This window comes from Cervus elaphus, chromosome 24, assembly GCF_910594005.1.
Source record: "Cervus elaphus chromosome 24, mCerEla1.1, whole genome shotgun sequence".
NCBI lineage: Eukaryota > Metazoa > Chordata > Mammalia > Artiodactyla > Cervidae > Cervus > Cervus elaphus.
This window is the reverse complement of record NC_057838.1, coordinates 27,402,500-27,427,051: the sequence shown is the minus strand read 5'-3', so window position 1 is coordinate 27,427,051 and position 24,552 is coordinate 27,402,500. Positions and strand designations below refer to the sequence as shown.

The 24,552-nt window shown below is 49.9% G+C and overlaps 1 protein-coding gene across 4 annotated transcripts in view; it reads right to left on the bottom strand.

Moving 5' to 3' along the window:
* GASK1A (golgi associated kinase 1A) overlaps positions 1-24,552 on the bottom strand; it is a 154,859-nt gene that overhangs the window by 17,174 nt on the left and 113,133 nt on the right. For all 4 annotated transcript variants that reach the window (XM_043886707.1, XM_043886705.1, XM_043886706.1 and 1 more), the window contains one exon: positions 482-1,768. In XM_043886707.1, the coding sequence (XP_043742642.1) occupies positions 482-1,768 (1,287 nt within the window). The remainder of the gene's footprint in view (positions 1-481; positions 1,769-24,552) is intronic.

Here is a 24,552-nt window from a genome sequence, read left to right as displayed (position 1 = left end):
TATATGGAATTTAGAAAGATGGTAACGATAACCCTATATGCAAAACAGAAAAAGAGACACAGAAATACAGAACAGACTTTTGAACTCTGTGGGAGAAGGTGAGGGTGGGATGTTTCAAAAGAACAGCATGTATACTATCTATGGTGAAACAGATCACCAGCCCAGGTTGGATGCATGAGACAAGTGCTCGGGCCTGGTGCACTGGGAAGACCCAGAGGAATCGGGTGGAGAGGGAGATGGGAGGGGGGATCGGGATGGGGAATAAGTGTAAATCTATGGCTGATTCATATCAATGAAAAAGAAAAAAAAAATGGTAAAAAAGCAAACAAACAAACGAAAGCAAAAGACAAGGGTTAGGGGGAGAGTCACTATCCACCCTCATGCAGGCTGTTCAGTGTCTCAGTTCACCGAGAGTCCTCGCCTCCCCTGCGCGGAGCCCCGCCCCTCCAGGCCCCGCCCCGCCCCTCCAGGCCCCGCCTACCTGCAGCAGGAAGTCGAAGAGCGCCAGGCGTGCCCACTCGGCGTGATGGATGCCCAGGCATGGGGCATGGCTGGGTCGGCCACAGCCACGTGCCAGCAGGGCCTGGTACTGCAGCCAGCCCAAGGCCAGAGAGTTCTGGTCGTCCTCCGGGTCACCCAGGTGCTGCACGTCGGGCGCCCACCAGATGACTGGCCGGGCGCCACCGTCCGTGTAGCGGTAGGGCAGCAGGGGGCTGTGGAAGCGCTTGGCCACCGCGGGCAGGCTCCGGCGCAGCCCCAGCACGCGGTCTACGTGGAAGGACAAGACCTCGGATAGGTCCCCGGGCCTCTTGATCAAGCCACAGAGACCCTGGGAGCAGAGCTGGCTGAGCCCAGAAGCTGCATCCTGAAGGGCCCCCTCGCTGGAGAAACCGACTAGCAGCACCTGCCCGTGGCCGGGCACCCGGGCTTTGCCCACCACCTCCCCCTGGGCCAGAAGCTGGAGGGTCTGCACGTCCTGCTCTGTGAGCCACGGGGGGACCTGCTCGCCGGTCCTGAAGCCACTGGATAGCCCGGGAGTCTCAGTGTCACACCAGACAGATCCTTGCAGCTCCCCAGCAGAGCCAGGCCACCAGTGAGCCTCTTTGGTGGGGGCAGGACCCTCCACTTGTTGGCCACCAGTCCAGGCTCTGTTCCGGACTCCTGGCAGACCCCCGCCTTCTGGAGGGGGCTGGAGGGTCAGTCCAGCAGTAGCTCTCCGAGTCTGTAAGGCTGACATGTCATGCCCTGCGAGGGGGCCACCTGGGGTGCTTGTCTTACTCAGTGCCTCCGGGAGGGGACCATGGTGCCAGGGTGGGTCCAGGTCTTTGGCTCCTGGACCCCTGACCGCCTCCCCCTGCAGGAGCACAAAACGCCGGGTACTGAGTCTCAGGTCTTCTGCAGGTACCAAAGTAATGTCATTCCCGATCCTCCCTGGATGGCTGCTCTCCTTCCCTGGGGACCGTCTGCTGCTGTCCACATGCCCTCTGTGGCCTTGCTCCTCCGCACACACCAGGATGGAGCTCCCGGGCAAGGCCCAGCTTCTCCTCAACCTTCTTGCCCGCTGCCTCCAGCTGGAGCTCAGAGCCTGCCGACTCTGGGGGGCAGGGACGTCAGCAACCCCCTGGGGCTCCATGGGGCCAGGGTCTGGGCCAGTGGCTGGGCGCTGTGGGGGCAAGCGGGTGACAGTCACCACAGACAGAGTCGTTAAGAGGCAGAATGCCATCGCCAGCCGCCTCTTGCCACGCAGCTTTCTCCACAGCCAAGATGCCTGGGGGACGGGGGTAGAAAAAAAAAGCTTAGGACCTCGAAAACATCAGCCCTGACCCACAAAATAACGGGACAGTGAATGAAGGAACATCTTGGGTGAACAAGGAGGGAAAAGAGTGAAGCCTGGGCTGGGGGGCGGGGGGCATGACACCCAGCTGTCCTCAAGACACGAGTGGGCAGCCATGCTCCGGCTTCCGCGCTCAGCCTGCTCTGTCTCCCAGGACAGGGCTGCAGGGAGACCAGGCTTCTCCCCGCTGAGTAGACTGCTGTTATGACTCAGATCTCCGGACACCATAAGAGCCTTTCCCCGTCTGTTCCCCACACTGAGTGCTGGCCCCTGTCTTCTCGTCTCCACATCTTCCCGCTCAGTGGACCTGCAGTGTCTCCCACAAACATGCCCTTCCCTTTCCAGGGCACACAGCCACCCGGCTGCAGATGGCCTTGCCCGGCCTCCCTGGCAGCCAAGTGTGACCCTGGGACTAAGTCCTTGCCCAGGGCCTGAAGCAGCCACTTTTTCTTGCCCCATCTGTTCAAAAGGAGGTTGGCTGCCCCGGCTCGCCTCTCTGGGCCCACGTGTGGCCGAGTCAGCTCTGGACGGTTGGCAAAGGACATATCCTGGGGCAGTAGTTTTTCAACACGTGGTCTCGGGACCAGCAGTGTCAGCACCACCTGGAAACTTGTTTTCCAGGTGATTCTGATTCGTGAGCACCAAGGGGCCACCAGAAGGAAGGAGCTTGGGAGCTTGCGTGAGCCCATGGGGGCAGAACTGGCAAGGGTTGTTCAAGCCACTGTACTTTGGGGCTCCTGTAACCATCTCCATCCACACACACACTCCAGCAGTCCAGGCACCTTGACCCTGGACCAGAGCTGATGGGGCCACCCAGGACCCTGACCTGCATGAGGCCAAATAGCCCCTCAGCCCCTACCCTGCCCCCAGGAACCAGAGCTTGTGACAGGTCAGCAAGGCTGGCTTTGTTCTGCTCATGAACTTGAGGTCAGGGGCACATGGCAGACCAGCTACTGATGACAGTAGAGACCATAGTCTACTGGGAGTGAGTCTGCAGGGAGAGAGAACAAACAGCCCCGAACCAGACACCAGATGCGAGGGAGCACCTGCCCAGCCACCGAAAGTTTCTGGATCTGGTTCCAAGCCTGGCCCAGTTCTGTGTTCTTCTCTCACTGGGTGGATTTAGCCCAGTTCCATTACTTGAGATGCCATACATGTTTAGTCTTTGATCTGCCATGATAGTTCATGGTATATTTTATGTATTTGTAATTTTTGAAGTCTTTCACTATGCTTTCAGTTACCTTTACTTTTTTCATGGTGCATATTTCTTATCACATTTAGGAAATTTTAAATTGAATCCTAATAATTGGACTCTTCATGACTCTATACCCTTAAATGTCCAGTTCTTTAAACGCCAGCTCTTAAATCCTAGTAAGAACAATCATAAAATTAGCATATTTGCTCTTCCCCATCCCCTACCATTCAATCATTATTCAATTTTAATCATGGTGCTGCGTGCTTAGTCACTTAGTCATGCCTGACTCTTTGAGACCCCATGGACTGTAGCCCACCAGGCTCCTCTGTGCATGGGATTCTTCAGGCAAGAGTACTGGAGTGCGTTGCCATGCCCTCCTCCAGGGAATCTTCCCGACCCAGGGATTGAAACTAGGTCTCCAGCATTGTAGGCGGATTGTTTACTGTCTGAGCCACCGGGGAAACCCCTTAATCATTAGTATTATCTTTTTTTTTTTTTTTTAGTATTATCTTTTTAAATGTTTGCCTTGTACAATTACAAATGCTTACATTTCTACTATATTTTGTCAGCTTTAAATGACAGTCTTTGGCCCCCAGTTATTACTCATGAATAGCATGTTTATTCTTTCTCCCACCTTTTCCTTCATTCACCTTCCAAAGTTTTATATTTGTGTCATTTCTGTATTGTTAGGATATAAAACATGTCCCTTCTACTCTATTACTCCAATATTCACATTTGTTTGGTCTTAGTTCTTCAGTTAGGTATACTCTGCATATTCCTGTCCCCTTTGCCCTAGTTTTTCATTATTTCTTGGTTGATTGAAGTTAAAACTCCATAAATTTCTCAAGAAGTACTCATGGGAATAATAGTCTCTGGGTTCTTGCATGTTCAAAACTATTTTTCTATTGCACTCGTACCTGAAAGAAAGTTTGGCAAGATATAAAACACTGCTCAGTTACTGTCTTGGAATAGCTTGTAGGTCCTGCTCGACAGTTTTCTAACATCAGATGATGCTGTGGAGAAATCTAAGATTAGACTGGCTCCCTGCCTAGAAGCCCTAAGAATTCTTTCTTTTTCTTCCTTTTTCCCCCATTGTTTCCCCAGCTTTACTGAGGTATAACTAACAAAAAAACAACAACTGTGTATATTTAAATTGTTGAACATGATGATTTGATACATGCGTAGACTGTGAAATGTTCACCAGAGTTAGTTAACACATCCACTCCTTCACACAGACCTTTTCCTGTGTGTAGTAAGAACACTTAAGATCTACTGTTTTTGCAAATTTCAAGTAAACGATACAGTATTACTAAGTACAGTCACCATGCTGTACATTAGATCCTCAGAACTTATTTATTTTATAGCTGAAAGTCTTTTTTTTTTTTTTAAGAGTCTACATACAAGTGATACTACACAGTATTTGTCTTTCTCTGTCTGGATTATCTCACTTAGCTTAATGTCCTCCAGGTTTATCCATGTTTGTTGCAAATGGCAGGATTTCCTTCTTTCTTTAGTGGCTGAATAATATTGCGTCGTATGCATGTATGCATTTTCTGTATCCATTCATCCATTGAGAGATACGTAGGTTATTTCCGTGTCTTAGCGATTGTGAATAATGCTGCAGTGAACATGGCAGTGCGGATATCTCTTCAAGATATGATTTCTTTTCCTTCAGATATATCCTCAGCAGGGCCCCTCCAATTCTGGAGATCTTCCCTATCTGGGGCTCTAGGGGCCTCCTCTCTATGGAAGATGATTTTGTGCCCTATGTTATGTTCCCCTGGACCCCCGGCTGATGCCAGCTGCCCTCACAGTGGGCAGTCCCCCTGCACATTGCCAGCTTCCCACCTCAAGCCCCAGAATCATTCCCTGCTTTCTTGCCCACTATCAGGGAGGCGCAGAGGAAATTAACACCTTTGGGGACAACCCTCAACCAACAGGGGACAAAAGTCAATGGGTAGGGCTTCCCTGGTGGCTCAGTGATAAAGAATCCGCCTACCCCTGCAGGAGACTGGTTCAACCCGTGGTCCGGGAAGATCCCACATGCTGTGGAGCAACTAAGCCTAATAGTTGCTAATGCACCACCAACTAATGCACCACAGCTATTAAGGCTGGGCTCTAGAGCTGGGGAACCACAAGTACTGAAGCCCGTGCACCCTAGAGCCTGTGCTCCTCAACAAGAGAAGCCACCACAATGAGGAGCCCACGGACCACAGCTAGAGACAGCCTGGGCAGCAACGAAGACCCAGCACAGCCAAAAATAGATAGATTTTTTTAACACTAAAGTCAGTGGGTAAACACCCAGCCTCCATCCTTCAGAGAGACAATTCTGAGTGGCATTCTATACATTGCCACAGGATATGCCCCGAGGAATTGAGCCTCTATTCTATAAAACAGATGGTCCTTTTCTCCCTCTAAGATGCCTTTCTTTCTTTTTTTGTTTTTTAAGCTGATTAAGTTTTATTTTTCATTTATTTTTATTAGTTGGAGGCTAATTACTTTACAATATTGTAGTGGTTTTTGCCATACATTGACATGAGTCAGCCATGGATTTACATGTGTTCCCCATCCCGATCCCCCCTCCCACCTCCCTCCCCATCTGATCCCTGTGGGTCTTCCCAGTGCACCAGCCCTGAGCACTTGTCTCATGCATCCAACCTGGGCTGGTGGTCTGTTTCACCCTTGATAGTATACTTGTTTCAGTGCTGTTCTCTCTGAACATCCCACCCTCGCCTTCTCCCACAGAGTCCAAAAGTCTGTTCTATACATCTGTGTCTCTTTTTCTATTTTGCATATAGGATTATCGTTAGATCTTTTTAAATTCTATATATATGCGTTAGTATACTGTATTGGTCTTTATCTCTCTGGCTTACTTCACTCTGTATAATGGGCTCCAGTTTCATCCATCTCATTAGAACTGATTCAAATGAATTCTTTTTAATGGCTGAGTAATATTCCATTTTGTATATGTACCACAGCTTTCTTATCCATTCGTCTGCTGATGGGCATCTAGGTTGCTTCCATGTCCTGGCTATTATAAACAGTGCTGCGATGAACATTGGGGTGCATGTGTTTCTTTCAGATCTAGTTTCCTCAGTGTGTATGCCCAGGAGTGGATTGCTGGGTCATATGGCAGTTCTATTTCCAGTTTTTTAAGGAATCTCCACACTGTTCTCCATAGTGGCTGTACTAGTTTGCACTCCCACCAACAGTGTAAGAGGGTCCCCTTTTCTCCACACCCTCTCCAGCATTTATTGCTTGTAGACTTTTGGATAGCAGCCATCCTGACTGGCATGTAATGGTACCTCGTTGTGGTTTTGATTTGCATTTTAAGATGCCGTTCTTTAGCAGATGATCCTTTTGAAGTGAGAGTCTAAATTGTCCATATTTATTAGATATGTTTTAATATGGCTTTTATTACTACTTAAAGAACACACATATGTGTAATATGCTTCCCAGGTGGGCCAGCGGTAAAGAATCCACCTGCCAATGCAGGAACTGCAGGAGAGGTGGGTTAGATCCCTGGGTTGGGAAGATTCCCTGGAGGAAGAAATGGCAACCCAACTCCAGTATTCTGGCCTGGAAAATTCCATGGACAGCAGAGCCTGGGGGTCGCAAAAGATTTGGACACAACTGAAGCGACTGAACATACATGTGTGACACACACACAGAGAAGCACTGTGAAAACCTCACACCACGCAGCTGGCCCTCCATAATCACGGGCTCCACATCCCCAGATTCAACCAACTGCAGGTCCCATTACTGATGTTAACTTTTCAGCTGAATACGAGTTATTCTCTCCTTTAACCCTTAAAACAACGTAGGGAAATGAGAACGACTCAATTCCTATTTTACAGAGGAGAAAACTGAAAAGTCCAGAGTGCTCACTTGCCCAGAATCACAGGCTGGCCAGAACAACAGCATTTTTAATTAAAAGTAGGAGTGGCCATGGACAAAGAAGTCTGTTTGGGTTTCTTTTTCTCCCTTCTGAAAAGAAAAAAACAGGTTTTCAAGTTGGATTCATAGTCTAGATTCTCAAAGTTCTGGATGCCACTAGGGAAACAAAAATCATCTTTTGAAAATGTTTCAAGAAGACAGGCTGTTTTGATCCTTCTCTGGGCCTCACTTGGCCTCAGACAACCTGGGGAAAGTTGGCAATTGCGCAGTTGTGCAGAGAGAAAGGTTCAAAATGACTGTGAGCAGATGTACCCTACAGGGCCACCCAAGTAAAGCTCTGGGGGAAAAACATACCTGCTTTGATCGAACTGTAAAAACAGCCGCTGAGGAGAAATATTCAGCTGAATAATACAGAGCACATCAGAGAAAGGAGTAAAGGGAATGATGCTTCATGTCCTAGAAAGTTAGCTGGTGGAACCTAACCGCCCCCACTGCTACATGCGTGCCAGTGGAATCTGTGCCCCCCATCTAATCCATGATGGGAGATGCGCTCGTGATGCTGGCGGCAGGAGGGAAAGATGGTTCTACAGTTGCTCTGCATCTCCTCCCTCCTCAAATCCCACCTCCCACCCTTTCACCAAGACTCCCCCCTGATTCCTCAGAGAAGATGCCCGTTTCCCCAGCAGCCACACCTGCTCACGGCTGCAGAGGAAGAGGGGTGGAGAAAAGAGGGGAGCCAGGAAAGCTTTGGGGAAGACACATTTGAGTTCTAGATCAGCTTGTGGACCTTCTGGGCTGTGTTACAATGGGCAAGATACACAACCACTCTGCCCTATTTCCTCCGTCATAAAATGGGGGAGAATGAGATAATCCCTCCTTACACAGATTGACATGAGGAAAAGAAATGAGTCAAAATATAGGAAGGACCCACTACATGGTTTGGTACGTGTACATGGTGGGATCAGGGTTTCTGCCCCTGCTTTCGGAACTCCCTCTATTTTTAAGGGATCTGAAAAATATCTAGCACCACTCCTTCCTGGAGTTTGGCATATTGTAATGGGGACATTTGGGAGCACAGCTCAAGACAGAGACAGAAAGAGAAACTCTTTTCCTCATAAAGCCACAAGTGTAAGCTAGGCGAAGGCCACCTGGGCAGTGAGAAAGGCCTTGCCCTGCAGAGGCTCCATCCAGAGATAACCCAGGATGGGACAGGAAGGAATCACTTGGCTTTAAAGTGTGTGGGGAGCTGAGGAGAGAAAGGGTGGGAGCTAGGAAGGACACATGCACGAAGGCTAAAAGGAAACAACTGAGATCTGGGGTTCCCTAACAACTGTAAGGGGGCTTCCCTGGTGGCTCAGTGGTAAAGAATCCATCTGCCAATGCAGAAGATGCCAGAGACGTGGGTTCAATCCCTGGATTGGGAAGATCCCCTGGAGTAGGAAATGACAACCCACTCCCATGTTCTTGCCTAGGAAATCCCATGGTCAGAGTACAGTCCACGGGGTCACAGAAGAGCCAGATACGACTTAGTGACTAAACAACAACAGTAGGAAAGGGATCCAGGAGAGTAGTGAAGGGCCCAGTCCCTGAGGAGCTGTGCTGGGCTGCAGACAGGAGCCACCACCAAACTCCCCATCATCGCCTCCATGCAGCGGTGAGACGGCTCTTCAGCATGAAGTGAAAGACGGCATCATAGATGGAATCATTTGTTCCCTATTCTTCCTCCTCATCCTGCCACGGCTTCTCTGAAGGTGGGACATACTTCCCCACTGTCTTTGACTTGGCTGTGTGACTTGCTTCTGCCAGTGGAACGCAGGTGGACAAAACACAGGCCACGTCCTGCCGGTGGCTTCACTTGTGCTTGCGTGGTGTTAGCAACCCTGCAGACGCGAGCTCCGCCGCGACAGGAGCAGGTCCCAGGCGAGGCGCCGGAGCAGACCTGAGCCCAGTGCCCAGCCTGGATCCAGCCCAGCCACACCCACTGGGCCCAGTGAACCCACAGCCCTGGAACCACGATAAGGGTGTACACTGTTGGGAACCATCGCGACTGTGGGCTGTTTGCTATGCAGTGTGATCACAGCGAGCCCTAACGCGTTCAGATCCTTGGGTGACTTCTTTTGGGCTCAGTGTGTGCCCTTGGTCAGAAAGCAGTAAAGTGGTTTAGGAATCAGGCACAGCGCCCTCCCCTTGACTAGTAAGGGCGCAGTGGTGTCACTACCGAGGCCTGGCCGGCTCTGACGATGATGACGGTGCGGCCTGGTCACAGACATGTCCCATGATCAGTTTCCCCCCATGACATGGGCAGATGGCCTGGAGGACCCCTTCAGTCAAAAGAAAACTGGAGAGCCCTGTTGAGAAGAACTTTCGGGAAAAATTCCCACATATGCTGGTGGCCTTTGCACAGACACAGTTTGAGAAACCAGAACATTTGGGAAAAAGGACTCTATTACAGTTTGTACTGAAACCACCAGCGGGAGACTCTTTCTCCTTTATAAAGGGCCACAGAGAAAGAAATGCCCTTCTACTTTGGGAAAACTCGCCAGGACTTGGCCTCACTTTGGGGCCCTGCTTATCCCGTCCCCAGACCACCTCCCAGAATGTCCTGCTGTGAACCCTGACATCCCAGGGCTGTCATAGGAACTGGCTGGCAGAGACGGAGGCAGAGCCATCTTTTCTCAACTCCCAGATGTCAAAAAAAGATGACAAAAACCTAGTCCTGTGCTGAACTGCTGTGGCGGATGGCATAACATGCAGGGCAGGGCCAGTGGGGAGAATATAGAGACCGCGTGGTCCTCTCCCCATCACAGCAGACAGAATCGCAAAGCACTTGTACAGTGCTTCTTGGTGGAGGTGTCCTGGGTGGGAGAAGGGGTGGAGAGAAGCCACGTGATGTACGTGTATGCGGGGAGGGGACGGATAAAAATCAGAGTTGGCTCTGGTTAGTCGCCACCAAAGGAGTGACAGCCCCCTCTGTCGTGTCCCCCGACCTCTGCCCGCTACTACACATCCCCCACTGGCTGATCGCTGGTTCACCGCGACTCAGACTCTGGCTGAGGCTGGCAGAGATTTTGCAATGTGGAATTTCTGTTCCACTTTTTAAAGATCAGCCAAATGATTTTCATAACAAAACCATGGCTGGGGTGAGAGGGAATACATAAGCATATTTTCAGAGGGCTGGATTAAAACCACATGTTGAAGCTGTGAGTAACACTGCGGGCTGGACCTGCTCAAATTCTGCTTCCCTTGGCTGAACTCAGAATCTAACCCCAGGAAGAGAGCTGGGCGGGCACAAGACGGGGGGCAAAGGCGACAGGCAGGGCTCACTGGACCCTCCAGGCACACAGCGGCCCTCTCCCAGGGGATCTCTGGGCCATGGAGACTAGAAGCATTCGTTCCACTGTGGGCAGGACCCCAGGCTGCCTAGCTCCTAAGCCACCACCCGACCAGGCCCCTTGCTCAGCTCCTTTGCAAGCTGTGATTTTCCCTCCATGTCAGCAACTTCAAGATAAGGAAGGACTTCTGCCTCTGTAATTTCTGGCCCGGCCAATCTCCAGGCGGGGGAAAACCCAAAGGAATGATAACTAACATTTATTCAGTGTTCACTATGAGCCTGGGACTATTTGGAGAACTTTACTTCTATTAACTCATTTAATCTGTATGCCAGTCTTATGAGGTAGGTATGAGGATTATTATCCCATTTTACAGTGAGGAAAACAAGGCACAGAGAATTGAGGGGACCCAACATCACAGACAGCAGCGTCATGAGGTGAACCCAGGCCGACTGGCTCCACAGCCAGTGACCTAGTAGCCGGGTCAGCCTGGAAGGGGGCTGCCATCCATAGCCCCTGCCCCAGGCTTGATTCCAGAGGACCACACAGGGCCTCCGGGAAGGGCCCTGCTCTCAAAGGCTTAGCTCTTTGGGACTGGTCAGCTCAAGTGTAAGATGAGGCGTGAGTGAGGTTAATGCTAGGTGGCAGCCTTTTTGCACTGGCTAAATTGAGGGGAAATAAAGTGCTTTCAGATTATATTTATTTTTCTTTCAAAATGAAAATAACTTGTTGTGTATCATGTCCTATTTTAATAAATAGAATAATATCAGTTAGAAAATGCCACCATTTGACCCACTCCAATCTGGGCATATTTGACAGGTAACATCAGAAGTGGGTTTCTAATAATCTGTTATCCTCAAATTAGGTCTAGGGCTTGATCTCAGAACCACACAGGTGGTTCTCCTGCCCCTTCCAAAAGAAAATGGTGCCAGAGTTCCTTTCAGCTCCAGCATTCTGAAGACTGTAGACAGGAAATTGAACATATCTGACTTGAGAAGTGAATATAGCAGACTTTATTAACCATAGCCACTTACCAAGCATATACCATGTACCAGGCACACTCAGCATCTCACAAAGTATGTACTAACATGATAATTGGAAACTACAGAAATTAAGATTGACAGACTTCCTGACTTCAGACTATACTACAAAGCGACAATAATCAAAACCGTATGGTACCAGCACAAAAACAGAAATACAGATCTGTGGAACCGGACAGAAATCCCAGAAATAAACCCACACATCTATGGTCAGTTAATCTATGACAAAGGAGGCAAGAATATGCAATGGAGAAAAGACAGTCTCTTCAAGAAGTGGTGCTGGAAAAACTGAACAGTTACATGTAAAAGAATGAAATTAGAACACCTAACACCATACACAAAAATGAACTCGAAATCGATTAAAGACCTAAATGTAAGACCAGAAACTATAAAATTCTTTAGAGGAAAACACAGACCAGACACTCTTTGACACAAATTGTAGCAATATCTTTTTTGGGTCCATCTCCTACAGTAATGGAAACAAAAACAAAAATAAACACATGGGACCTAATTAAGCTTAAAAGCTTTGTATAGCAAAGGAAACCATAAATAAAATGAAAAGACAACCTACAGAATGGGAGAAAAAAATTCACATAGGACACAACTGATAAGAGATTAACCTTCAAAATACACAAACATCTCATACAGCTCAATACCAAAAAACATAAATAAAAAATCAAAAAATGAGCAGAAGATCTAAACAGACATTTCTCCAAAGGAGACATGTGCTGCGCTAAGTCGTTTCAGTTGTGTCCGATCCTAAGTGGTGCTATGGACTGTAGCCTTCCAGGCTCCTGTGTCCATGGAATTCTCCAGACAAGAATACTGGAGTGGGTTGCTGGGCTCTCCTCCAGGAAAGAAGATATACAGATGGCTAAAAAGTACATGAAAAGATGCTCAACACTGCTTATTAGTATTAGAGAAATGCAAATCAAAACTGTAATGAGGTATCACCTCACACTGATCAGAATGGCCAGTTACCTACAACTGCCTGCCTGGAAACCAACACGATGTTAGAGCTCCATGAAGCGGAGGATGCAGGGAGAGCCAGGGGCTGTCAGGCTCTTCTGAGACCCTCAGGGCGCCATCGTGGGGCTTCAAGGCACCTAGGGCACGAGGCAGGCAACTTCCTCCAGAGGGACGGTGTAGGGCTGAGGTATGGAAAAGTGCCACTCCCTAGACAAAACCTGCTACATCACAATCTTAGCCTTTTATTCTGACCACCCCTACAGGCCAGGTACTGGGCCAGGAAACAGGGATGTGAACGTGAAGAAGGCTTGGCTCTGTCCTTAAGCAACTCACTGTGCAAATAATACAATTATTTGCCCTGAACCAGTTTTGGCCACCCCAAATTCTTCCACAGAACTGGCTTTGCCTACATCCAGGGCATCTATCTCCCTAAACTTGAGGGGTGCAGTCAGAGGACAAAAAGCCAAGGAGCAGCTGGTTGTCACACCCCAAGGACTCCACCACATCACACGTCTCACACTTGTTTAGTGTCTTTCACTACATGGCGAGAAGGATGCTGTTTCCGGACTTTCTCACAATCCTGGAAAGGAAGGAGGAATTCTCACCACGGCCGTTTTACAGATGAAGAAATTGAGGTCCAGAAAGACTTGGTCATTTGAGCCAGGTGGCACACCAACTAATAAAAGAGTTGGGATTCCAACTCTTTCGGAATCCAAAGTGCTTTCCCAGCACACAGGAGCCAGGCCTGGGAATATGGGGACACAGGATGGAAGGATCAGCTAAGGCCCTCGGTGCTAATCCAAAAGCATTCCTGATGCTCCCAGATGACATGGGGAAGCCGATTCCAGGAAAAGGCTTTAGAAGATCTGAGGAATTCCTGGATCTGTCTCTTCATTACATGAGCTGGGAACCTGATCCCAGGTGAAACACAGATTATAGGCTTCCTACTCCCTCAGTGAGTACTTAGCAAAGAAAGGCAGAGTCCTGAAGGACACCCTGAAGGAGCTGGACTCTCTTGGTCCAAACACTGGCTACAGCACTAATGAGTGTGTTACATAACGTCAGTTTCCTCACCTGAAAAATGGGTATGACAATGGGTACAACCCCAAAGAGTTGTGGTGACGATTCAGTGAATTTTAATAAAGTGCTAAAAACAGGGCATTGCATGCATTTTAATAGTAATTACTCAGCACTATTATTTAACCCCAAGATTATTAAATCCCTGCAGCACTTTGCGTCTCCAGCACCTTCTTTAGGTCACTATCCTTTACCTCACTCGCTCTGTCTGTGCACAGCTGGTAATGGTTGGGTCATAGCGCTCTGATGACTGGTAACGCACAGTGGGTTGAGAGGAAGGAGCGTGAGGAAGTCTCGGGAACTGATGCCTCCTTGGGGCCACCACTTGCCCAAGTGACCAAAGAGCAGCCTCTGGCTCCAGTTCTGCAGGCCCAGTGTGACTTCTGCACACCGGCTGTGGAGCCCTGGAGACAGTTAAACACTACTCGAGAGATGCTTGCCATGAGGAGAGCGGGGCTCAGCCATAAAATGCCTTGAAGACTGGTCCTCCAGAGGGCTACGACAAAGCAACCCTTGGAATCAGGCTTCTCAGCTAAAGAATCTGCCTGTAATGCAGGAGATGCGGGTTTGACCTCTGGGTCAGGAAGATCCCCCTGAGGAGGGCATGGCAACCCACTCCAGTATTCTTGCCTGGGAAATCCCATGGACAGAGGAGCCTCATGGGTTACAGCTCCATGGGGTCACAAAAGAGCCATACATGCCTTAACAACTAAACAACAACAAACCCTTGGACTCTGAAATAGAAAAATTAAATCTTTAATTTTGCCTTTAGCAAGTTTATCAGATGGGCAGTCTGTGGGTTGAATAGGAAATAAAGGGGCCTTGCCATGGCGGGGGGAGTGGGGGTATCATGGGACATTTCCCGACAACCATGGGGCATAGAGTCCATCCAGCAGGTGGCCTGGGGCTCAAGAGGACAAGGGAGGAGCTGGGCAGCCAAGCCTGCGGCAGGGATGGAACCGCCTTGGAGGCACGGAGGCCCTCCCTCCAGGAAGCTCCATGATGTCGTCTGTAGCCAACATGATGGATCACCTCCTGTACCTGGTCCAGGCCAGCTATCTTACTCATGACAGTTCGTCTACTCCCAGCAACCTCCCTGTAGGGAAGGCATCACTGTTCACGCCAGGCATCAAGGAAACTGAGGCCCAGGGCGTTCAGGTCGCATCCTCACAGCTTCATAGCTAAGTGGCAGAGGTGGGATTCAAACCCGGGTCCAGCTGACTACATCAGTGTGTGAGCCAGACCTCTGTCCCTGCTACTACAGAAGCCTCAGAGAACAAGAGTTGCTTCCGTCTTCACCACCATTCTCCAAGCAAGCAAGTAAACCTGGAAAGTTGGCCTCTGCCTGCCCAAGAGAGACTAAAAAGCTTCTGCTTTCAAAAGCCAAGGCTTTCAGAGGTGAGTTAAGCTGGGCTTTCTGTCTGATGTTGGGTAACTGAGGTGGGGGCTGGCTCTTCTCTTTAAGGGACAAACTGATAAGGATAAAGAGAACTGGACCGGAGGCATTGATTATGTAAAATTCAGAAGTTAGAAAACAGGTGAGTGAGTGGCAATGGCCTTATCCAAGTAGCCAAGAAAATGGCTGAAAGCAGGACTCCTATTATAGTGAACTCACTTGTTGGCAATTCCCTCCCTGCCCAGACACAGACACTTCTTTGCATTTGGATGGATCCGCCCTAGCGATGGCCTGGCCTTTCCCTGAGGTCAAGGAGACAGTTTATGGCTGCAGGCATTAAAAGCTAAAGCTTCCACAGCAGGGGTTACTTGAGGCTCTCTAAGCCACCAATAGGTACATCCTGACAGCCCAGCCACAGGTGCTCTGTCGTTCACGGGGCCCCCCCCACCCACCCAAGCCCCAGGACTAGCAGGCGTGTGGTACCCAGGAGTACACAACCTGGAAATACAGGGCAAACTCAGGTCAAGTGGAGCCAATTTTGACCTCTGGGAGACTGAATCCAGCGGATAAACTCAAGCGGTCCTGAATTCAGTTTGTGCAGCGTCTTGGTCGGTCTACAAGATCCTGCAATCAACTGTACTTCGCAGCACTTGGGCTTCCCTTGTGGCTCAAATGGTAAAGAATTTGCCTGCAATGCAGGAGACCTGGGTTGAATCCTTGGGTCAGAAAGATCCCCTGGGGAAGAAAATGGCAACCCACTCCAGTACTCTTGCCTGGAGAATTCCGTGGACAAGAGGAGCCTGGCGGGTAACAGTCCATGGGCTTGCAAAGAGTCGGACACAACTGAGCAACTTTCACTTCACTAGGAGCAGCCAGCTTAACCAGTAATGGATCCTTATAACACTGCTCCCTGCTTCTCTGTGTCTTCACTGAGATGGCACTCATCTCCAAGGAAACAGCACACAAAAGCCTTCTGCCTCACTCTCAGCTACTGGGAAACCAGGGGAAGACAAACCAAGACACATCCTTGCGAAACTTCAGAACACTGGGGGAAATACCCTACAAGTTCCCAGAACGAAAGAAAAAAACCAAAGCAGGTTTTCTACAAGTAGTCAAAAAAGTCATCAACAAATCAGAATGGCTCTGGTCTCATTACTGCAACATTGGAACACAATTGATCAAATCCTTCAAAATCTGACAGAAAATTGTTTCTGGCTTAGAAATTTATATTCTGGTTTAGATTTTTTATATATATATATTCTGGTTTAGAATTTTATACCCAGTCATACTCATTGGAAAAGACCCTGATTCTGGGAACAGTTGAAGGCAAAAGGAGAAGAGGGTGGCAGAGGATGAGATGGTTGGATGGCATCACCAACTCAGTGGACATGAACTTGGGCAAACTCCCAGAGACAGTGAAGGACAGGAAGGCCTCGAGTGCTGCAGTCCATGGGGTTGCAAAGAGTCTGACACAACTGAGCGACTGAACAACAACAACCCAGTCACACTATCCATCGATTGCGAGGGTGAAATAAACGCAGTTACAGACATGCAGTATTCCATGACGGTTTACTCCTCAGCAAGTGTTCACTTGGACCAACGTGGCTGTCAACACACACACAAAGTCATGCATAAAAACTGAAGTGCAACGGGGTTCTGACTGACGAGGGAGTGAGATTCTGATGGAGCAAATCAGGCAAAAATGAAGTCTAGATCAAAATTACCTTTGAAAATCCCTTAAGAAAGAAATTTATACACATCCATTTTTCTCCACCCTTAGAGCAGAGGCTGAGTCTTTAGTTTCCAGCAAATAAAACCAAAGAGTTGGGAAATTTCCGTAGCACACTCAGCCTCTGAGACCATTGGTCTTGAGAATCAACTGGACCATCTCACAGGGGATTCTGGGAGACAGTCTGAGCACAGACCCACTTAGCTCCATTAGCATTTGGAAGAACTAGCGATAATTAACCAGATTTCTAATCAGCAGAATTTCCACGTTGTGTGTGTATCTGCACACTCAGTCGTGTCCGACTCTGTGAGACCCCATGGACTGCAGCCCTCCAGGCTCCTCTGTCCATAGGATTCTCCAGGCAAGAATACTGGAGGGGGTTGCCATTTCCTCCTCCAGGGGATCTTCCTGACCTAGGAGTTGAACCTTCGTCTCTTATATCTCCTGCATTGGCAGTTGGGTTCTTTACCACTAGCGCCACCTGGGAAGCCCAGTTTCTGGTAATCAAAAGAATCCAGAAAGGAGAGGAGGGTGTGATGTGTGACCTTGAAAAAGGCCAGGGAGCTGTCTCAAGGGCAGCTGGGGGCCTTGAGGGGACACAGCTTCAGGTGGGAGAAGGGTGTCTGAGGAGAGGAGGCAGCCTGCAGGACAAGACAAGGAAGTGAGCTGACGATCCCGCTCGCAGGAGGCCTCCCTAGCCAGCAGAGATTCTTTCTCCAAAGCAAGCGTGGCTGCCCTCTCATTGGTCACGTAAATTTTAAAGAGTAGCATCGCCCCAAATGCCCCCAGTGCCAGCCTTCTCATTACAACCCCAGGGCCCCACCTGTCCCCACCTTCACCATTACCTGTGTCACCTCCCTAACTCCTCACTGAAACTCCTGGCAAAATCAGGTGTTCCTGGAAGTCAGGAGCCATGGCCCCCAACCCCACCTTGAATCCCAGCTCTCCTCTTTGGAAGGGATAAAGTCAACCAGCGCCTCCCCCATCCGCAGCTTTCCGTTCATGAACAAAGAAGCAACGCCCAGCCCCTCTGCACACTTGCTAAGGGCTCTGTGAGCTCACTCAGCACAGACTCCTGTTCCCTAACATCGGCTCCTTTTCCTCCACTCTGACCGGCCAAGCCCTTTTCAGGCTGGATGTGACCACATGCTGTTTGCTCCACCCAAAATGATCCCTTATTCTGGACCAGGGATCACCAGGTTCCACCGAGAGAAGGAGCCAGCCAGAAGGGCTACGTGCCTCTCCTCTGCGTCCTGACATGGAACTTCAGACGGTGCCTGTCCGAAGCAGGCAGGCTTTCTGGGAGAGCCCCCAGTGCCAGAGCCCTGTTAGAGTTCTGCCGCGGCAAAGATGCGGTGCTGAGTATTCCCAACACTGGGGCGCTTGGAAAGTGTATCTGGTGGACACACAGGGAGGGCAGGGGTGGGGAAAGCAAAGAGGAGCCAAGGAGAGGGCGTTCCTAGGCAGGGAAGTGGCTCAACTCCGTCTCTCTCGAGGGACAGGCGTCCGCTGGGTCCCTCACCAGTGCATGATGGTGCCTCGGGGTCTGAAAGAATGTGAATTCCCCCATGTGCAAGAAAGCGTAAATTTTAGTTAGGGAGGTATGTCCCGGGCAAGACTTTACAAGGCAAAACTAGCAAGGAGGAGAAATTAGTCTTCAACAGCCTTATGCCACCATTCTACCTCCGATACATCTAAAATTAAATTGTCTGTAATCTCAGCCATTTGTTGGATGGTTATACAGTTCATCTCTTGGGATCAGCACTCTCAAATAAGGCGTGTAGGAAGGCCAGTGTTTACAAAGTATTAATTCTTGCTTGCATTCTGCCCTCCCCCTGCCCCTCCTGCTCCCCCACTGCAAGACCCTGAACTGTACTTATTCCTCTATCTGGGAATGATACAGAAGAATGTTACCAAAAAATGTTACAAAAAGATGCAAAAAGTTAAACCTTCCAACTTCTGACATGTGAAATAGAATGGAAATACAGAGACTTGTAGATGAGGCTACCGACTCTGGGCCCGAGCAAGGCAGCAGCTCCCCAGGCTCACCACCACCAGCCCCTGGATGACACGCCGGTTCAGAGCCAGGCTGCGAGGATGTGGATCCCAGCTCCGCGGCATCCTGGCTGTGTGAACTCAGGCCTCCACTTCCACGTCTGTCCCATGGCAACACGGATGGCACCCCTCTCAGGGGGTGGACCGTTCATTACCGCATTGAGCAGATATTCCTGAGCCAAGCCCCGCTCCAGGCAGGACTGAAACATCAAGAGCAGTGGTGACGTTCTGGTGGGGAAAAGAATGTGACTTGTCATCTAAAAAAATAAGATCACTCCACTAAGTGCTGTGAGAGTTGTATGAAAACATTGTGTGAAAACATGCAAAATAGAAGCTGAAATATAATCATGTTTACTCATAACTGATCATGGGGCTTCTCAGGTGGCGCTAGTGGTAAAGAGCCCGCCTGCCAATGCAGGAGACATGAGAGACGTGGGTTCGATCCCTGGGTCGGGAAGATCCCCTGGAGGAGGGCATGGCAATCCACTCCAGTATTCTTGCCTGGAGAATCCCATGGACAGAGGAGCCTGGTGGGCTACTGTCCATGGGCTTGCAAAGAGTCAGACACACCTGAAATAACTGAGCATGCACACACGGATGACTGATCAGACTTTTCTAGCAGGACCCACGGGGTTACCTCCATGGCACGGTTCCCAGCACCTGCATTGAGAACACATGCTTGCCTGATCTGCTCCCAAGGGGCTAAACGATGTGTCCTTTATCCCTCCCTCCCTGCTGCTGGTTGCTCTGCTCCAATCTCTACGTTGATTGTATGCTGGGGCTTTTCCAGCCCTGCCGGCCGCCCCAGGAGCCTTCTCCACACCCGTGACTGAATTACCATTTTGTTCCAGCTCACAAGAGCACTAGTGTGGGAACACTGCAGACCAGATGGAATTTTCGAGACCCTGTCATTTGTTGGAAATTTTCTCTGGCTGCCTTGATATTAACGGCCATACAGTTTTGTCCTCATGCCTGGGAGTGGGGATTGAGGCTGAAAAACGAAAGCAAGTTTTTCTCTGAGCCATTCTGTTCCAACCTTCCAGAGATTTCTACCTTCTGGCTGCTCAGAGGCTAGGGACACGGCCCCAGAGAAGAGTGGGAGAGGGGGGCAGGTCTGTGTCCTACGTACACACTTCCCCCCAATTCCAACCAAGCTCGTGGCAACAGGGGGGCTGAGCCAGTTGGGGCCACGGAGGGGAAAATCCACCTGACTCTGCCTTAAATCCATCCCAGTCACAGCAGGTCGTATGGATTTCTCCAGAATCAGGCCTGGAGGAGAGTTCATAAACTGGGATCCTTGGGCTGAATCTGGCCTGCAGATGTGTTTTGTTTGGCCTAAGAGGTTTTAAATAAATTTGAGCCAATGTTTAAAAACCAGGATATTTCCTATAAAAATCCAGATTTCCAGCCTCCTATGAAAAGGGAGACGTTTGAGCCACAACCTGGGCCCATGTTCTCAAATGGCTGGAGAGGAGGATGGCTCCCTCTCTCAATGATACACTCTCTGCCGTCCACTACAGGCTCCACCGTGCCTTAACGTGTCTCCCAAGAGAAGGAAGAACGGTTGCCTTTGGAGTCTCTCTTGCTTTGTTGTTTTTCCAAGAATATAAACACTTCCCTGAGCACAGCTCAATACAACCAGAGAAAACAAAACGTAGATGGGCATTGTCCTCATTACACCCAGCCTGGGCGCCATCGGCACTTCCGTTTATACTTCCTGGGCCAGATCGGCGCTGTCCAATATGAGAGCCACGAACCACCGGTGGCTGTTTACATTTAAACCCATTTAAATTTAACATTTCCATTCCTGGGTTACACGCACCCCGTTTCAATTACTCAGCAGTCACCTGGGGTGGCCACCGAGGTGGAAGGCGCAGGGTAGAACATGTCCATCTTCTCAGAAAGTCATACTGGACTGAGCTCTGGGGCCACTTGCTGAGTTCTACGCTTGGGCCGCCCTGGGCGCTCTGGGGAGCTGCCGCCTTGCAGAGGTTCACTACCTAACCAGGGAGAAAGCCATCGCCCGGGACGAGAGATGAGGGGAAGCACCCCTCAGTGTCACAGGGACCCTCTCAGAGCCAGATAAGAGGAGCAGGTCTGTTTTCATCATAAAGAGAATGCTCTGCTAGCCCCTCATGTTTCCGGTCCTGGGCAGTCTCCTCAGAAGCTTCCAGAAAGGGGGACTCCTTCAGTCCCTCATGGAGATGCTGCTTTGATGTCTGCTGCAAGCTCTGGAGGTGCCCCAAGCAAAGCACAGGGTCAAGATGGGCCTCTGAGCTGGCACTCCCTGGCAGGACTTCTCCCCCAGCGCTGGCCTTCCCCACCCCCTAGCCCCAGCTCCGACACACCCTGCCGCCTGTGTGTCCTGTCCTCATCGCCTCACGGCCGTCCTCACTCGTCTCTCCAAATCCATTCTCGCCCATGTCCAGGGCTCCTACTTCCAGCCTCAGCCCTTCCCTCCCTCCCCGCCACCACCCAAGTCTAAACAAGACACTCCTGGGACCCACACCCCCAGGCGACACTCTACACAAGAAATTCATTTCCAAGAATGTTTACTTGTAACAGAAAATTTCCACAGATGCTACCAAAATAAAACAGCTATGTACTAAGTGTGAGAATTCTCAGGTTGATCGAATGGAAAGAGACTCAGATTTGTGGTTGTAGTTTTTGCTCAGTCGCTAAGTCATGTCTGACTCTTTGCAACCCCATGGACTGCAGCGTGCCAGGCTTCCCTGTCCTTCAGTATCTCCGAGTTTGCTCAAACTTAAAGTCCATTGTAGGGCCCACATTAACGTCCTTCAAACATATGAACTGTGTGACTTGGCAATTAGAGCATCACTGATCTAGTAAAGTAATGCTTAAAATTCTCCAAGCCAGGCTTCAACAATACATGAACCATGAACTTCCAAATGTTCAAGCTAGTTTTAGAAAAGGCAGAGGAACCAGAGATCAAATTGCCAACATCCAATGGATCGTCGAAAAAGCAAGAGAGTTCCAGAAAAACATCTATTTCTGCTTTATTGACTATGCCAAAGCATTTGACTGTGTGGATCACAATAAACTGTGGAAAATTCTGAAAGAGATGGGCATACCAGACCACCTGACCTGCCTCTTGAGAAACCTGTATGCAGGTCAGGAAGCAACAGTTAGAACTGGACATGGAACAACAGGCTGGTTCCAAATAGGAAAAGGAATACGTCAAGGCTGTATATTGTCACCCTGCTTATTTAACTTATATGCAGAGTACATCATGAGAAACGCTGGGCTGGATGAAGCACAAGCTGAAACCAAGATTGCTTGGAGAAATATCAATAATCTCAGATATGCAGATGACACCACCCTTATGGCAGAAAGTGGAGAAGAACTAAAAAGCCTCTTGATGAAAGTGAAAGAGGAGAGTGAAAAAGTTGGCTTAAAGCTCAACATTCAGAAAACTAAGATCATGGCATCCGGTCCTATCACTTCATGGCAGATAGATGGGGAAACATGGAAACAGTGGCTGACTTTATTTTTCTGGGCTCCAAAATCACTGCAGATGGTGATTACAGCCATGAAATTAAAAGACGCTTACTCCTTGGAAGGAAAGTTATGACCAACCTAGACAGCATATTAAAACGCAGAGACATTACTTTGCCAACAAAGGTCCGTCTAGTCAAGGCTATGGTTTTTCCAGTGGTCATGTATGGATGTGAGAGTTGGACTGTGAAGAAAGCTGAACACCAGAGAATTGATGCTTTTGAACTGTGGTGTTGGAGAAGACTCTTGAGAGTCCCTTGGACTGCAAGGAGATCCAACCAGTCCATCCTAAAGGAGATCAGTCCTGGGTGGTGTTCATTGGAAGGACTGATGCTGAAGCTAAAACTCCAATACTTTGGCCACCTGATGGGAAGAGCTGACTCATTGGAAAAGACCCTGATGCAGGGAAAGATTGAGGACAGGAGGAGAAGGGGACAACGGAGGATGAGATGGCTGGATGGCATCATCGACCCGATGGACGTGGGTTTGGGTGGACTCCGGGAGTTGGTGATGGACAGGGAGGCCTGGCGTGCTGCGGTTCATGGGGTCGCAAAGAGTCGGACACGACTGAGCGACTGAACTGAACTGATCTCTAAGTTACTCTATTTACTACTCTCTAAACTGGATCCAATGATAGCAGCCTTAACACTTGAAGGATTGAAGATTCAACACGGTAATGGATAAGAGAGCTACAAAGCCCAATGCAAACATTTGCTGTTATCAGTTCTAATGTGAATGATCTCACAGCCAGCACAGAGGCCAGCACTCACTAGAAGTTTGCTGAAGGTTATTTTTTAATGACCTTGGAGTAGAAGCTGAGGAAAGACATTTTTTAGACAAAGGGGGTTCTTGGCATATTTGAAGATCAGATCACACAGACAACCATCTATACAGAAGCAGAGTTTAAGCAGAGCTCCAAAGATTACTGCTACTTCAGCCACCTGGTTAAAGGAGGTTAAAGGATCACTGACTTGCCCCAGGTGGTAAGCAGGGTTTGAATTCAGCTGTTCCGGTTAGAACTCACCTCTGAACCCTTCATGCTTTCATACCAGGCGCTGGTACAGGCTCTGTGACAATTACAGTTTAAGCCCAGGAGATGGATGAGTGTGAACAAGGAATGGGTGAGTGTGAACAGAAGCCTTTCCTGACACCCAGAGAAGCAACCGAACAGGCTGGCATTGCCCAGATGTCCCTACCCCCTCCCCAAAGGGAAATGAGGGGATTTTAACTAGAGTTTCAGGAGACTGTTCTGAAAGGAAGGAATACAATAACATCTTTGTAGCTGCAAGAAGATCTCTGGGGCAGCAGGAACCGTGGGGAGAGCAGGGGGAGCGGGTGAGACAGAGCTGGCCGAGCTGGCCCGTGCGGGGCCTGCAGACCGTGGCCGGGTGTCTGTCCGGGAGGCCACTGCTGCTGGCGGCCAGCCCCCCAGCAGGGATCCGGGGCCCCCCGCAGGTACACACTGAGCTTCTGTGTGCACAGACAACAGAGCCGCTCTGTCCTGGAGAAAGAGGCCTGTGTGTCCCGCCCACCCTCCTCCCTGCACGGGGATGGACATCCGAAAGGCCCATTAACGGGCCATCCCAGCCTCCCGCCTGCAAACTGGCCGCAGCCTCCACCTCCATGGGGCCCAGACAACCCAGGGAGCGCGACCCACTGCCCTCAGCCCACCTCGGACAGCGTGAGTCCATCACTCCTTCCCACCCCCCTCCTTTCTACCTGGCTGGAAACCCATCATCATGTGACCCCTGGGGCTGAGGCCCCTTCATTTCCTTTGGAGGAAAGCATGAAGGGGGTTGTGAACCCTGTAACTTTTGAAATGTTGACCCTCTAGGGTTACAGGTTTGACTGCAGGTAGGTCTTCCCTTTCCACCTCAGATAAGAGGCCCCAAGCATCTAAAAGTGCTTGAGCTATGTTTCAAATCGTGGCCAGAAAAAAGAAGGGCATGCCCTCTGCCTTTAGTCTACAGTCCAGATGAGCACATGACCACAGACAAGATTCCCCACTGAGTAACTAGCTGGGCTGTATTAATAGGTGTTTCTGCGGGAGCTGTAAGTCGCCGGCTTGTGTATATGAGGAACCTTGGCATGGACGAGTGCACGCACATGGATCCTCTCCTTTCAGGACACGTGGAGACTGAGACCAAGGAGATGGAGAGTCTTGAGAATCCTGCTAGTCCATTGGAAGGCTCCTTAAAGCACTGCTGCAAAACCAGTCTGGACAGAAGCAAGGCAGCTGCCGGACAAGCCACGTTTGCTCTGCTGATAAAGCTCCCCCAGCAGGAGCACCGGGCAGACATGGGACACGGGAAGCGCGGACAGGCGGGGGCGTCAGCCCTCGGCTGCCAGGCCGGTGGGAAGCGTCACTGCTCTGCCACAGGGGCACGCTGCGGAAACCCAGCTTGGAGCACCGTGCCCAGCACAGCCCGGCCCCGTGTCCCCCGGCTGGCCTGCTCAGACTTCGAGGGGCACCTGTGGGCTCCTGCGGGTCCCCAGGGGTGAAAGGGCCTTCCTG